This window comes from Oryx dammah, unplaced genomic scaffold (assembly GCF_014754425.2).
Source record: "Oryx dammah isolate SB20612 unplaced genomic scaffold, SCBI_Odam_1.1 HiC_scaffold_2, whole genome shotgun sequence".
Lineage (NCBI taxonomy): Eukaryota > Metazoa > Chordata > Mammalia > Artiodactyla > Bovidae > Oryx > Oryx dammah.
This window is the reverse complement of record NW_024070186.1, coordinates 39,089,329-39,105,564: the sequence shown is the minus strand read 5'-3', so window position 1 is coordinate 39,105,564 and position 16,236 is coordinate 39,089,329. Positions and strand designations below refer to the sequence as shown.

Genomic DNA, 16,236 nt, shown 5'->3' with positions numbered 1-16,236 from the left:
GAAAAGACCCTGATGCTGGGAAATATAGAAGGCAGGAGGAGAAGGGGACGATAGAAGATGAGATGGTTGGATGGCATCACCAACTCAACGGACATGAGTTTGAGCAAGCTCTGGGAGATGGTGAAGGACAGGGAAGCCTGGTGTGCAGCAGTCTATGGGGTTGCAAAGAGTCAGAAACAACTGATCAACTGAACAACAACCAAAAAAATCAGAGAAAATGAATCAAAACTCTTAGGGAGTTCTGTGTGACAGAATTTGTGTGAGGAGCTTGTGTGACATTTAGGAAAGGACATGAATCCTTGAAGCCTCCAGGGCACAATTTAATGTAGGATTGCAACAAAACTGGTAGAGCAATTTTCCATGATATGGCCAATTCAGTCACTATTACAATAGGGATGCAATAACTAAAGCATTTCCTCAAATGCTTAGCTCATAATGGAAAAAATGACACTGGATAAACCTTAAGGACCTGAGGTGGGCTAGGAAAATGGATGTTCTGGTGAGCAAAGGGTTTAATTGCACTTAACAGAGGCTGATTATATAGTAGCTTAACCAAGTAAGGAATTCATTTGCCCAATGTAACAAGAATCTGGGGTCAGCGGTGTAAGGCTGGTGAAGCACTTGAGAAAGCAGGTCCCTTCTCCCCAGCTGCTCCACCATCCTCAGCATAGTCACAAATGGCTGCCTTATCTCAGCACTGCATCAGCACCATCTGGACCAGTGGGAAGGCAGGTTAAAGGCAGAAAGTTTATACTGGCCTTTAAAAAAAAAAAAAAAAAAACTTATCAGGGAGAAAGTAGTTTTCCATTAGACAATTTTTGGCCAGTGGAGGACTGGATGCTCACCAAACTTTTGGAATTATTTTAAATTAAATTGTTACCTCCCACTCCCACTCCAAGTAAATTTATGATTCTGTTAGCAAGAAAGAACACGAGAAACTGGTAATATCTAGCCCATTAGATTAGCTGAATTGTCATACTTTGTATTTTAAATTTTGCTGTTAGACACCTTTCTACAAATGTGTTTATCATTCCCATGCCTTTGAAAGCTTACCATCAGACAAATCACAACTAAATTATCTTTCTTTCTCAACTTATTTGATTTTTCGAAAAGAAAGGATAACTTAAGATACATCTACTTGAAGGACTACATTGTCAGTACTACTGCAAGCACTTCACAAAAAAGTGTCCAAATGACTAACATTTGAAAGAGATGCTCACCATTTGCCATTAGGAATATGCAGATTAAAGCCATAATAAATTGCCATTACATACCCAGTAAAATGTTTAAAATTAAAAAGATATAATACCAAATGTTGGTGAAGATGTGGAGTAACTGAAACTTTCATACATTGCTAGTACAGGATAAAACCTCTTTAGAAGGTCATAGTTTCTAGTGACCTTAAACCTATGAGCAGTCCTGTTCCTAGGAATGTGCTCACCAAAACACAAGCACAGAACAGTTTATATTCATAAAAGCAAAAACCTAGGAACTAACCAAATGCACACTGACAGTGTAAGGAGTAAATAAATGATGATACAGTCACATAATGGCATACAGCAGTGAGAATGAACAAACTACAATTACATGCAAAAATATGGATGACTCTCACAAGTCTTCGAGGGAAAGAAGCCAGAAAGAGTCACCGAAAAGGACCTACTGTGTAAGCAGACTTTTATCTATACGTTTAGAAATAGGCAAAATTATCCTGAGTTCTGAAAAGTCATAAAAGTAGTTAAAATCCTGAGAAAAGTAGTACTTAACATGAACAAGAAGAGAATTCTTGGGCTTCTGATATTGTTTCTTGATCTAGGTGTGGGTTAACCAGTTGAGTTCACTTGGTGAAAATCATCATGGTATGCATTTATGATTGGTTCTCTTTTCTGTATGTATCTTATACTGCAGTAAAAAAATGAAAAATTATAATCATACACTGCTATTATAATGAAGGTTTCCAGTCTTTTGTCTAAGGCCAATTCTTCTCCCTGTACTTAAAGTTTTTAAGGCATTCACCTATGGATTTTGGGATGTTATTTATGAAGTTGAGAATCATTACAGCACAAGGTGTTTCTTTTTACATTAAAAAATGAAGCATAGTTGACTTATAATGTTGATAGTTTTAGATATACAGCAGTGATGCTGATATATATATATGTACATATATACTTTTCAAGATTCTTTTCCATTTATAGATTATTATGAAATATTGAATATAGTTTCCTGTGCCATACAGTAGGATTTTGTCTGTTTTATATACAGTGGTGTGTATCTGTTAACCCCAAATTCCCAATTTATCCCTTTCTCCCTTTTGGTAACCATAAATTTGTTTTCTATGTCTGTGTGTATTTCTGTTTCATAAATAAGTCCTTTCCTATCATTTTTGGGATTCCATGTATGTCATATCACATGATGTTTGAGTACCTTTCAAGCCTTCTCTTATTTGATTTCTAAGTCAAGTGGGCCTTAGGAAGCATCACTATGAACAAAACTAGTGGAGATGAAGGAATTTCAGCTGAGCTGTTTCTAAATTCTAAAAGATGATGCTGTTAAAGTACTGCACTCATTATGCCATCAAATTTGGAAAACTCAGCAGTGGCCACAGGACTGGAAAAGGTCAGTTTTCATTCCAATCCCAAAGAAGTAAAAGTGAAGTCGCTCAGTCGTGTCTGACTCTTCGCGACCCCATGGACTGCAGCCTACCAGGCTCCTCCGTCCATGGGATTTTCCAGGCAAGAGTACTGGAGTGGGATGTCATTGCCTTCTCCTAATCCCAAAGAAAGGCAATGCCAAAAAATGTTCAAACTACTGCACAACTGCACTCATCTCACATGCTAGCAAATGCTCAAAATTCTCCAAGTGAGGCTTCAACAATACATGAACCATAAACTTCCAGATGTTTAAGCTGGATTTAGAAAAGGCAGAGGAACCAGAAATCAAATTGCCAACATCCACTGGATCATTGAAAAAGCAAGAAAGTTCCGGAAAAATATCTACTTCTGCTTTATTGACTATGCCAAAGACTTTGACTGTGTGGATCACAACAAACTGTGGAAAATTCTGAAAGAGATGGGAATACCAGACCACCTGACCTGCCTCCTGAGAAATCTGTATGGAGATAAAGAAGCAACAGAAACAGACATGGAATAGCAGACTGATTCCAAATTGGGAAATGAATACATCAAGGCTGTATACTGTCACCCTACTTATTTAACTTATATGCAGAGTACATCATGAGAAACGCTGGGCTGGTGGAAGCACAAGCTGGAATCAAGATTGCTGGAAGAAATATCAATGACCTTGGATATGCACCCTTATGGCAGAAATCAGAGAGGAACTGAAGAGCCTCTTGATGAAAGTGAAAGATGAGAGTGAAAAAGCTGGCTTAAAACTCAACATTCAAAAAGTGAATATCATGGCATTCAGTCCCATCACTTCATGGCAAATAGATGGGGAAACAATGGAAACAGTGAGAGAGTTTATTTTCTTGGGCTCCAAAATCACTGCAGATGGTGACTGCAGCCATGAAATTAAAAGATGCTTGCTCCTTGGAAGAAAAGCTTTGACCAACCAGGATAGCATATTAAAAAGCAGAGATATTACTTTGCCAACAAAGGCACATCTAGTTAAAGCTATGATTTTTCCAGAAGTCATATATGGATGTGAGAGATGGACCATAAAGAAAGCTGAGCACCAAAGAACTGTTGATTTTGAACTGTGGTGTTGGAGAAGACTCTTGAGAGTCCCTTGGACAGCAAGGAGATCCAACCAGGCAATCCTAGAGGAGATCAGTCCTGAATATTCATTTGAAGGACTGATGCTGAAGCTGAAGCTCCAATACTTTGGCCACCTGATGGGAAAAATTGACTCATTAGAAAAGACCCTGATGCTGGGAAAGATTGAAGGCAGGAGGAGAAGGGGACGACAGAGAATGAGATGGCTGGATGGCATCACCGACTAGATGGACATGAATTTGAGCAAGCTCCAGGAGTTGGTGATGGACAGGGAAGCCTGGCGTGCTGCAGCCCATGGGGTCACAAAGGGTCAGACATGACTGAGTGAATTGAACTGAAGCATCTGTGTAAAATAATAGCATTATGAAGAGGGGTGACCAGAGTTAAAGTGTTTTAAGGTCCTTGGATTATTTGGTTGGAGGATGTAATATATTATTTAAAGTTTTATTCTATTAAATAAGCATGGTAAAATTTCAATGTAACACTAAAAGAATAGAAAACGAACATACGAGTTCCACATGAATAAAAAAAATTAAATAGTATGCATATTAGACAAAAAGATAAAATGTAGCTAAGTGAATATAAAAGGAGGCATTAAAATTTAAGGACAGAGGAATTGAGAGTAAGAGATGGAGAGGAAGGAGGAGGGAGGACCAGGAGGAAGAGAAAGGAGGAGAGGGAGGCAAAAGGGAGGCAGGAGAGAGGAGGGAGATAAGAAGGATATAGTAGATAAATATCAATAAATGGAGAGCAGGGGACTTCCCTGGTTGCTCAGTGGTTAGGAATCTGACTGCCAATGCACTGGACATGGGTTGGATCTCTGATCTGGAACGATCACTCATGCCACAAAGCAATTAAGCCTGTGTGCTACAACTACTGAGCTTGCACCTTAGAGCCTGTGCACCTGAGTTTGCCTGTACTGTGCAACAAGAGAAGTCACCACAACGAGAAGCCTGCACACCACAACTAGAGAGTAGCACCCCCTCCCGAACTATAGAAAGCCCACACACAGCAGTGAAGTCCCAGGACAGCCAAAATTAAACTCAAAAACAAAAAAGAAATCGTAACATAGTTTAATATCTGACAAAATAGACTTTACCCCGGACATGACTCACTGACTAAATAACAATATATAACTGAATCATTTTGCTGTATACCAGAAACTAACACAACACTGTAAATCAATTATGCTTCAATTAAAAAAGATTTTACAGCAAAAAACAATACTGGTAATAAAGAAGGCCATTGTGCTCAGTTGTGTCTGACTCTTTTGAAACCCCATGAACTGTATAGCCCACCCAGGCTTCTCTGTCCATGGAATTTTCCAGGCAAGAATACTGGAGTGGGTTGCCACTTCCTCCCCCAGGGGATCTTCCCAGCCCAGGAATCAAACCCACATCTCTTATGTCTCCTGAACTGGCAGGTAGATACTTTACCATTAGCACTACCTGGGAAGCCCTAAAGAGGGATATTACTTGAAAATTCAATTTATCAGAATGACAATATAATGTTAACTTGTATTAAATAACCTAAAGCTAGTAAAAAAAATTCATAGTTTCAGGGTAAAATTGACAAATCCAGAATTGTAGGTACTCCTTGTTCTTAACTGTAAAAATCATAAATAAAACAAGTGAATAGATTTAAAAGATAATATTTGTATTGCTTGTGGCATTAATGGTGTTTTTGTTCCATTTTCTGAACTTTCTTGATTGTTGTGACAAATTATAATTAAAACACCTTTGAAGAAAACCAAGTGTGGAAGTCAAAATCTTAATTGAGGACTTGAGGTGGGTCTAGTTATTATCATTAGAGTTTTACTGTATTGGGGTTAGTTCTATAGCTCTTACCCCAATGTTTATCAGGTTCAGTCACTCAGTCGTGTCTGACTCTTTGCAACCCTATGGACTGCAGCACTCCAGGCCTCCCTGTCCATAACCAACTCCCAGAGTTGACTCAAACTCATGTCCATTGAGTTGATGATGCCATCCAACCATCTCATCCTCTGTCGTCCCTTTCTCCTCCCGCCTTTAATCTTTCCCAGCGCCTTTAATGTTTCCCAGCATCATGGTCTTTTCAAATGAGTCATTCTTCACATCAGGTGGCCAAAGTACTGGAGTTTCAGCTTCAGGATCAGTCCTTCCAATGAATATTCAGGATAGACTGGTTGGATCTCCTTGCTGTCCAAGGGACTCTCAAGAGTCTTTGCCAACACCACAGTTATCAGGTTGGATACATCTTAATTTCAACTTGTTTCTTTGTGTTTTGCTAAAATGTCAAATGACTTTTTACATGTGGACATAAATGGCTCAGGCACTCAACTGTACATTAAATATGACTTACCACAGTTATTATTACTTCTTATTCTAAATAAGAATAAAATATTTTGGAAACAATGCATAATAATGCATTCCACATTTAAATATGCTACAACTGATTGTTATTAGCTACTTCTGGATATCTGTTTCAACAACAGCGGTTTTATTTTTCTTTGGTTCTGCCCAGACATCACTATTATCAATTACCCAGAATAAAAGCAGAGAAAGATACAAACTGGTACTTTTTCTCATACTGATACTCTCTTGGACTTATATTACAATTCTTAAAACAGTGTTCAACATCTACTTATGCCTTTTGAAACACCTTGTGGTAAGCAACAGTTAAATGAAATAGGAACAGATCACTGTATACAAACAGAAAATAAGGCACCCATGCTCTGAGGCTTGTTCTAAAAGAAAAAGGGCATTAGGAGTCTTTTATTATAATACCAAAAAGAGACAGTAAATAGACTCTTTGAATGCATCATCTCAAAATCTAAACTGTAAAACCTGTATTATACAAGTTTATTTTTCATAGTTTTCTACTTTATTTTTTATTTTTATTCTCCAGGGGTCAGGAAGATCCCCTGGAGGAGGAATTCTGTGTGCAATATTGGGATAGAAGTGACACCGTTTGAAAAATAAAACAGTAATTTTAGGTTTGTATTTTGAAAAATATTAAAAAATAATAAGAATTTTAAATTATTTTGTTTTACCCATGTGTTTTAGAATCTTGAGATTTGAATATGCAGAATATTCAGTTGACTTAACTCTTTTGCTGTTTAGACAATAAAAGAACAAGAATTATTTGCATTGCTTTGCTATATGAAGAAAATAGTGTAAAAATTAAATCTTAAAAACTTCAAATAAAACTTCATTGTAGATTAACAAATGTCAATTTCAACTTCAAACTATCATTTTATCTTTCTTTTTTCGTTACCTTTGTTTACTGTTTAAATTTACTGAATTACAACCTGTATAAACAGCACAAATAAGTGTACAGCTTAACGAATTCTTACATTGGCACTGTGCTACCAGCACAGTGTATCATTAACTTTGAGGCTGATAAACTGGTAAAACTGAAGGATCAAAACCATCAACGACCACCATACACACACAAAAAGTAGTAAACAAGAATGAGTAAGTGTAACTAAATCAGGTGGGCGGCACATTTGCAAAAATGAAACAAGTTTGGCACACATTTTATAGCACATAGGTTCTATGTATCATCAGAACCTGAGAGAATACATTATCTCAATCTGATAGGAGCCTGACTTGTGAGTTCTTACGGTGATTTCCCCTCCTTGCCGGCCAAGAGTTGTACATTTCAAAGCAAACATCAGAAAAAATACAAAACGTCAGAACCAATTAGATGACAGGAACGGGGAGCCTGATGGGCTGCCGTCTATGGGGTCGCACAGAGTCGGACACGACTGAAGCGACTTAGCAGCAGCAGCAGCGTTTTTATCTTCTTTCCTGAGCAATATCTGTGGAATCCTCCTTGTCACTAATTGTGACCTTATATGATAACTTTAAAGTTGAAAATCAACTTTTTCAAAAACGCTTTGAAACGCTCTCTTCCCTTCATTGACAGATCGTTTAGTTCATTTAAAATCGAAATTGTGGGACGTCTCCTAATCCTTTGCATAGTCATAACGCCCAGCGGTTACTAAAGACCACGCAATATTCACAGGGACTCTACCCATGTTTTACCACCTAAATATAAGCCATTCTCCGATCTGGGTCCCGAAATTAGTTTAGCTTTTGAGAGTAGAAATACTAACATGTTCATACAACGAACCCGTTCTTAGATTTTTAAATTCTTTATATATTCACATTTCTTCGACCCACCAGTAATATTCCCAGTTACCACCCAATAGTTTTACATCGCTCGCTATTTGTTTCCTTCGGAATTTACGAGCAATTTAGCCGCTTTAAGGGGAAGAGAGGCTCTTCCTGTCAAGGAACCCACACAATGAGAGGCCTTTGGTACCCAAATGAAGCAACAATGAAAGACCAGCAAAGCTCAGAAATGTTCCTGAAAGCCAAGAATGCCACTCTGATTTCAGATTGCTGGAGCGCGCCAGCCTGGTAGCCTCTGTGGCTGAGAGGTCCAGAGAAGAGGGTCCCACTGAGGATGCCTAAGATGACAGTGGCCGACTCCGCTACCCGCCCGCCCGGACCACAAAGAGGAGTTAACGCTCCGCATCCCGTCACCAGGGCAACTCTGCAATCCGACACCGAGGCGCAAGATTCCGCATCCCGAGCCGCCGGCCGCAGGACCGAGGCGTTTCACCGCCCGGACGCGGGGACTCCGAGGCGCCCCAGACGCCGCCGTCCCAGGGGTACCGAGTGCGACTAGAGAGACGCCCTCTCCGCAGGCCCGGGGTCCGAGGCTCAGCCACCCTCAGCCACGCGCCTCACTCAGACCTCGCCGGCCGCACGTGGCGCCGTGATTGCCTCGGGAAGTATCCCTCCGCGCCCGCGCCCCCGCTCAGTCTCCCCCTCCCTTCTCGGGACCCTCAGAGTCAGGGCGCCGCGGAAGGATCGCACGCACGCGCGCGCGCACGCCCCGCCGGAACGGCGGAGAGCTAAGGGAGCCACGGTGAGGAGTAGTCTCCAGCGCCGTCGCCGGCACAGCCGCTCCGCAGCCTGCTGCCGCTAGTTAATCAGCCCCGCGGTCGCGGGCGGGAGGGCGGCCGGGCCGGGCGCGCTCCGCGGCTTGTCCCTCACCGCCGTCCCCGCGTCCTCCCTCCGCAGCTCCTCGGGGAGGGGGGCGGTCGGTGCTTGCGCAGAGCCGCCTCCTCTCCGCCCCCGCCCCGCCTCCCCCCGCGCCGCCGCCGCCGCCCGCGACCGCCGCCGCTGCGCCTGCTGCTCCTTGCCGTCCCCGCTGCAGTGCGAAGGGCTCGAAGATGGCCGGTTGGCAGAGCTACGTGGATAACCTGATGTGCGATGGCTGCTGCCAGGAGGCCGCCATTGTCGGCTACTGCGACGCCAAATACGTCTGGGCAGCCACGGCCGGGGGCGTCTTCCAGAGCATTACGGTGAGAACCGGCGGGGACCTGGGTTCCCGGCCCCGGACCCATGCGGGGCCGGCCGTGGGGGCGCCGCAGAGCGGGGCCGGACTCGGGCAGGGCCGCGCCGGCAGGTGTGAGGAGCGGCGGGCGCCGAGGATGCGGCTACCGGGCGGGCGGAGAGGCCGAGGCCCGGGGACGCCCCCTCGCCGGGGCTGCGCTGAGTGGCGGGGGCGGCGGCCGGGCTCGCCGGTGTTCCCAGAGCTTGTCCGGTTGAGGCTGGGGGAGGGGGCACGCACCGGTTCCTGGGTGGAGGGCCTTTTCCCTTTTCTCGCCCCCGCCCCGGGGACCCCTGGAAGCCCTGAGGTTTGCTTTGTACATTCCCGGGTGGAAGTGGGGACCGGAGGAGCCGGGCTGGGGCGCGGGTCCTCGGGTGGTCGAGCCGCCCCTAGCTCCTCCGGTGACGGCGCGCCGCCCGCGCCGCGAGCTGTGGGAGGCGGCGGCTGCCCGGCCCCCAGGATCCTCGCGGCCACTTGGCGTAGATTTGCCGGTGTCCAGGCCTCTTGGGCTTGCGAGAAATGAACGCAGACAACGTAGGTGGATTCGTGAATCTCTGGCTCCATAGGATTTTTTTTTTTTTTAATTCTCCAAGATGGCGATCTGCCATTGATTTCTTTCCGATGGAGATTCATCGATATACCGTTATCCCCAATTACGCAACAGACCTCAAAAAAAAGGGGGTGCTTGGGGCTTTCAATCTGCGAAGACCGAGGGGATGTTCAGTTCTCCAAGTCCCTCCCTCTTTAGTGATCTTCGTAAGGGAACTAATGCAGATTAATGCTTCCCGGTGCCTGATTTTCTTGTGACTTGGTGGTTTGACTCGGTTGCCACATGTTTGGGGAATAATTGTCAATAAGCCCTCCAGTGCTGCTTTATTGTTTTGCCTCTTTCTGCACAGGGGTCTAAAATGGTGACATTATATCAAATACAGGACCATTCTCTTAATTTCCTAAGCTTCACGCCCCCTTTCTATCAAATGCCAAATTTCAGGCCCCTTACTATGGGTGCTACTAATTATTCTTGTACTACTTAACATGGTTTAAGGTCTAACTGTGTAGGACTCCTGATCCAGGTACTTTCCGTCTCTCTGTTGCCGCAGTGGACTACAATTCTTACAGAGAATTGGCGTCTGGCGATCAACTTTTTTCCTGCAGTCCTCTTGTCTTTGTGTGTGAGTTCCCGCTGTCTAGCTGGGAAGATTGCGGGAGTGTGCTTGGAAATGGCTGGGGCCTGCTATGACTCTGCAGTTCTGATGGGGGCGACGCCTTCCTTCTTATTCACGGAATGTTAGAATGCACGTTTTCTCCTTTCCGGTTCTGGTCGCTACCTCAGTTTCTTTCCCACTCTCCCTCCATTTTCTCTATTCTTTTATGGTTGCTTATTGCAGTGCTACAGACAGAATCCTCTTTGCATTTGCCCAGAAAGAAAACTGATTACTTAAGAGGGAGGGGAAGGAAAGTTGGAGAGGGAGTAGCAGCTAAAATAAAAGAGGAGGGAAATATGAATTTGGGGATGCGCTGAGATTCAGGGCTTGAAGTTCATACTAGGGGGGTATGTCAAGCTATTTGAAGCAGAGTAGATGTAAACAGATCTGCCAAGCAAGGACTTTGTTCCAGGAGACTTTCAAACAACTTTAAGTTTGATATGACAAGACTGTTACGTGATTGTGATAGATAAGATTTTGTTGAAAGTTTTTAGGTGAATCTTTACCATTACATAAGCACTTCGGGTACCACCTGACTTGAAACAAGTTTATAAATAACTCTTAAGTTTGTAGTTTATCTAGTGTCATCTACCAACTGGAGATTCTTTGCATAGACTGGGCTTAGTTAACAGACCACTCTCTTAACTGTGAAATCTAGTTAACTGACTGATACAAAATGTCATCCCGTAAGATTAAGTAATTTTTTAGAAACGACTGAAACTTGGTTTCACATTAATGAAATGTGGATGTCTTGTAGTGGTAATACAAACTTGACACTTTTCCTGTTACACCAAGACAAGAAATTAACTAAAACTTTTTGTTTTGTTTTCTCTTTTTTTTTTTTTTTTTTTTTGTGGTTGGGGGCGGGGGCAGCCAGTAGAAATAGATATGATTGTAGGAAAAGACCGGGAAGGTTTCTTTACCAATGGTTTGACTCTTGGCGCAAAGAAGTGCTCAGTGATCAGAGATAGCCTATACGTGGACGGTGACTGCACAATGGACATCCGGACAAAGAGTCAAGGTGGGGAGCCAACATACAACGTTGCCGTCGGCAGAGCTGGTAGAGGTGAGTACAGTACCCTTTTGGTTAATAGTTGCAAGTCACATTACAACTTATTAAGCAGTTTCTTTAACATTTTGAATAAAGTGTTAGTCCATAATGGCTATTAAGGTGGTTTTTGTGAACTGCCCAGCACTGAAGGAGGCACTGCTTTAGATTCATTTACTTTACAGCAGCTGCATATACAGCCTCACCTCTGAGATCCTGACTTTATGCTGAAAATAGATTATTAATATATCAGCTCCTCAGTTCAGCTTTAGTAAACTGAAAATCTAAACTTGTCTCTTCTGTATGTATAACTGAACCACTTTACACTTGAAATTAACATTGTTAATCAACTATACTTTAATATAAAATAAAAAGTTAAAAAATAAAATCACTTTGTTCCTCAACTGCTAATTATTCAGATTGTTAAATCATTCAAATTGGTTATTTTAGTCCCTCTGGGTTTTTGACTTTTGAATGTCTTCCTTTTCTTTCTTGCTCACATTTTAGTCATTCACAATTCAGCAGAAAAAATGAAAAATTTAAATTGGCTTCCATTTCTATCAGAAACATTGCTGGAGAAGAGAGAAATAATTAGAATGAGGGTTTTGAAGTAAGTTTTGCACTTATTAAATATTTTGAAAGACTGTATGTGCCTGATTTATTTGAAAAATAGGAAATTATATTTCATTTATATACTGATCCAGAACTTCTTGTGTTTCCTATCATCAACATTGCAGAAATTCTTACTGTACTAAATAAGTCTCACTGCATTTCTGAAAGAAACTTTAAAAATTGAGATTTATTATGACATCTAATTGGTTTAAAAATACATTTAACTGTGTTAACCTGTGAAAATGTTTTGTAAATAAAGAAGGCTGGTGTAGCCTAAAAGAGCAGATTTGGCCCATGTAATGTTAAGACCAAATCTACCATGTGAAGAAACTTGAAGCTACTGTGAGCTGCAGCGGGCCTGCCAACTCCCAGGACTGTCCTAAAGGTTCCTCCTGTTCTGCTGTGCATTGCTACGTATGAGTATTTCTCTGTATGAAAATTAGATGGCTGTGAAATAGGAGATAAATCTCAAAAAAGTAGCTGAGCTCAGATAAATACATTAAAAAGAAGCATCAACCATGTGACATAAAACCAGAATGTTTTTGTGCCACACTGCACTACTGACATCTAGTGGCAATAAATATAAAATCTGATATATACATACACATATTTTGAGGATAGACCGTTGAGCTGCATCATAGAAAAACCTGTTGTTGGAAATAATAAATTTATTTTAGGGTTTTATACTCAATTAAAAACAAAGCTAACACAGTGAGGATATCAGTAAGCACAGACCTTCAGAACTTTTCATTTGGGCACTTCTGAATGGCACTGAAAATGCTTGGTTTTTCTCTGGAAGTAATACACATTTAGCCTCACTGGTAAGACTTAACAGTTTGTACTTAAGCAGTTAAATTTTATAAGTAAGTTTTTAAAAATTTATTTTTTGGGGACCAGTCTAATGTGTATTTGTCATGCTAATCAGAAGTTTTTTGTTCTTTATATAAGATAGATGTCCATAAAAGGAATGCCATTTGCAGCAATATGAATGGACCTAGAGATTATACTAAGTAACAAAAGTCAGACAGAAATATAAATCACCTATATGTGGAATCTTAAAAAATTATACAAAGGCATTTATTTATAAAACACAAACATTCACACACTTAGAAAACTAACGGTTACCAAAGGAGAAAAGTTGGGGAAGAGGGATTAATTATGAGTTTGAGAGTAACAAATACACACTACTATATATAAAGTAAACAAGGATCTACACAGGGAACTCTACTCAATATTAATAACCTAAATGGGAAAAAAATCTGAAAAAGAATAAACACATGTATGTGTATAACCAGTCACTTTGCTATGTATCCGAAGCTAACACAACATTTGGAAATCAACTATACTCCAATATTAAAAAAAAAAAAGATAAACAATCACACTCTTTTCCCCCTAGCTAGTGTAAAGATATAGAGCACTGTAGCTGCACTGATTGGACTTCCAAGATGCAGTTAATAGTCAAAATGTTTTCAGCATATTACTAGTTTGAAAGTTCTCCTTTTTGGAGACCTGGCTGACTTCAGTGCTTCGTTGTTCATGAAAAACTGACTTAATGTTAACTTATTAATCGGGGTTCTGTCTGCTAAAACTTATGTGACTCTCTTGATTAACACTTCTTTTGAAACACTTTTCTTCTTTCTCTTTCAGTCTTGGTCTTTGTAATGGGAAAAGAAGGGGTCCATGGAGGCGGATTGAATAAGAAGGCATACTCAATGGCAAAATACTTGAGAGACTCTGGGTTCTAGCTGCTAGGCAGACTGTTAAGTATTAGGGGAAAATTGCTCTTAAACTTTCCTAGCTGTAAGCTTGAGTCTTAATTCTGGAAATTTTATTAGCAATGCAGGGTGATGGGGTATGAACCTGTGTCTCCTTTGTATCCCTCTGTTGGTGGGGAAAGGTGTCTTTCTTTCTGCCCCCCCCCGCCCCTTAAATAATTCTGTTCACTTTTGTTTTGTTTCCTTGTGTACTCCAGCATTGGTTATAGTCATGGGAAAGGAAGGTGTCCACGGAGGCACACTTAACAAGAAAGCATATGAACTCGCTTTATACCTGAGGAGGTCTGATGTGTAAGCAGCCTCTCCCCATCTTCCTAGCAACTGTCTTCATCATCACCCCAATTATGGTCACAGAGCTACCAGATTATAGATGGTAGCTAATTTTTCTTTGCCTATTTTCTAATGTCACAATTCCTGTTTGCCCAGTGGATCATTTGTATGTTAACCACTGTATGTAACCAACCTTATCTGGCAACATAATTGCAGCACAATAATGATTTGCATGATACCTTGAAATTTGGGGGGAAGGGGCATGCCAAGTTGGGCATCACTTTGTCTTAGCAATTAATGGGATATTGATTACTAAAATAAGTTAATATTAAGCAAGGTGCCGGTTGTACAATCTCTAATTTGATCAATGTCTTTCAGCACTTTGAGCATTTACTTAGCTCATCTAGTCTTCCTTTCATAGCGCATGGTTGGGCGGAAAAAGTGCATGCATCTTTCCTTCACTCCTCTTTTCCCACCCCCTCCCTTTGCACATAGGTATTTGATTTGCTTCCATCTTCTTTTATGCAGTGCCTGGTTTATTTAACCAATTAATATCACTTTTGTTGATGAGCTATTGAGAGCTGCAGTAGTTTGCTTTTAGTATTGTTGTTGCACTTGAGTAGAGACAAACCTTTTATCACAGTGTCCACAGGACATACAAGTGCAACTGCAAAACAAGAGCAAAATGCACTTCCTCCCGTGACCTTACAGTAACCATACTGATTGAATCCCAAGGGACATTCCATCATTGCAATAGCTCAGATTTTTGTTCCTGTCTTTTTCTTTGCACACCAGCTCTACTCTTGAGTAAAATTGTAAAAGGCTGCCATTATGGACATTAGGTATCCCAACATAACCATCTGGAGTGTGTCCAGTTTGTTCTTCATAGGACCAACTTTTATTTGCAGCTTGAGTTTTTATATAAAGTTGCATTATTGTGGACTTGGCTGTCTTGTGATGAATTTTTTTCATATGTATTCTGTGCCATACTATTGTTAAAATGAACTGTTGCTATTGTGAGATGGATTTTAACTGACCTATTAAAGGTTTCTTTTGAATGGCACTACTTTAGGGACATTCTAGTATTTGCTTCTATTGTTTGGGCCTTGTGGATAATGTACAGATTTAAAAACAAATCTTGTTGCTGATTTGTCCATTTCTTTCCCTGCACTTTGTTACATCTGGGATACAGTCTAACTCATCTGATTTAATATGCATTTAAAAAAATGCCATAACTATTAAACACCTTGTTTACAGACAGATGAAATAAATTTATTCCAACCAAATACTCTAGACTCCTGTTATTTATATAAATTGTTAGCTTACTGTTACAGTTGATCTTTGACACAATGGGAATATACTCTGCTGCAAGCATAAAATTTTTCAAAAACTTCAGTTGGTGGCCTGCTCCATTTCCTCTAGTATTATAAAGAAAATGAGTGCCTAGGAATTTAATTTTAATAAGCTTTGTTTGCCCTGTTTAAAATGGCTTGTCATTTTGGGTGCATCTTCAGGCTTATGAGGCAAAAATTGATTTATCCACTAGAAATTAAATACTTTTCTTTTGTTGCTGATGTTTTGATATGAAAAATCTAGTGAGCCGTAAGGGGCCCAGTATCATGAAGGGTTTCTGCATTTGTGGATTCTTCTGTATTGAACTGCCATACATATGACTTCTCTTGATTTGGAGGCTGTGTTGGCAGGTTGAAGTCAGTTAGCTGGGACTCTCTCACATAAGAGAAGACATTCCTTAGGCAGCATAAAAGATAACTGGGATTGGGATGTCTTGCAGTTTCTGGCTATGGACTGACATGTTAACTATGACTATGTAATAGCCAAGTTTAATCCCAGAGGTCATAAGGTCTAGGAGATGTATTGAATTTTAGTAAATATGTTTTAAATACTATTCAGGTAAGTGATTATCATGAACAGTCAAGTGGAAGGTCCAAGCTCAAAACTTGGTGGGTCTAAGCAAAACTGGGGGACTGGTTATAACTCAGATTATGGGCTCTGGAATGGTACCCTGGAGATGAAGTTTCCAGGAGTCATTTTAGAAATAATCATTAGGTCGGTCTGATTCATTTTAAGTGGACTATATGCTACCCTTTGAAAAGGAGTGGGTTAGGGAATAGAAGTTAATCTCTTAAGATACACTGTGCATAACTAAAATTTTTTTGACAGTGTTGTTATGAATTTGATTGGCCATA

The 16,236-nt window shown here is 41.0% G+C and overlaps 1 protein-coding gene across 2 annotated transcripts; it reads left to right on the top strand.

The window, feature by feature from the left end:
• The first annotated feature begins 7,889 nt into the window (after window positions 1–7,889).
• PFN2 (profilin 2) lies at window positions 7,890–15,317 on the top strand. Of its 2 annotated transcripts, none has more exons than XM_040234732.1 (3): window positions 7,890–9,090; window positions 11,198–11,390; window positions 13,632–15,317. In XM_040234732.1, exons 1-3 carry the CDS (start codon window positions 8,959–8,961, stop codon window positions 13,727–13,729), a joined length of 423 nt encoding a protein of 140 aa, XP_040090666.1. In that variant the 5' UTR covers window positions 7,890–8,958; the 3' UTR covers window positions 13,730–15,317. The 2 variants fall into 2 exon arrangements, with proteins under 2 accessions (XP_040090666.1, XP_040090675.1); XM_040234741.1 differs by having other exon boundaries at window positions 8,851–9,090; window positions 13,957–15,317.
• Window positions 15,318–16,236: the final 919 nt, after the last annotated feature.

Excerpts from the sequence above, each read along its gene's own strand:
- PFN2 (XM_040234732.1), top strand. The coding sequence starts at position 8,959 with ATGGCCGGTTGGCAGAGCTACGTGGATAACCTGATGTGCGATGGCTGC. Across the intron at positions 9,091-11,197 it reads GCGTCTTCCAGAGCATTACG|CCAGTAGAAATAGATATGAT; the intron begins GTGAGAACCGGC and ends GGGCGGGGGCAG. Across the intron at positions 11,391-13,631 it reads CGTCGGCAGAGCTGGTAGAG|TCTTGGTCTTTGTAATGGGA; the intron begins GTGAGTACAGTA and ends TTTCTCTTTCAG.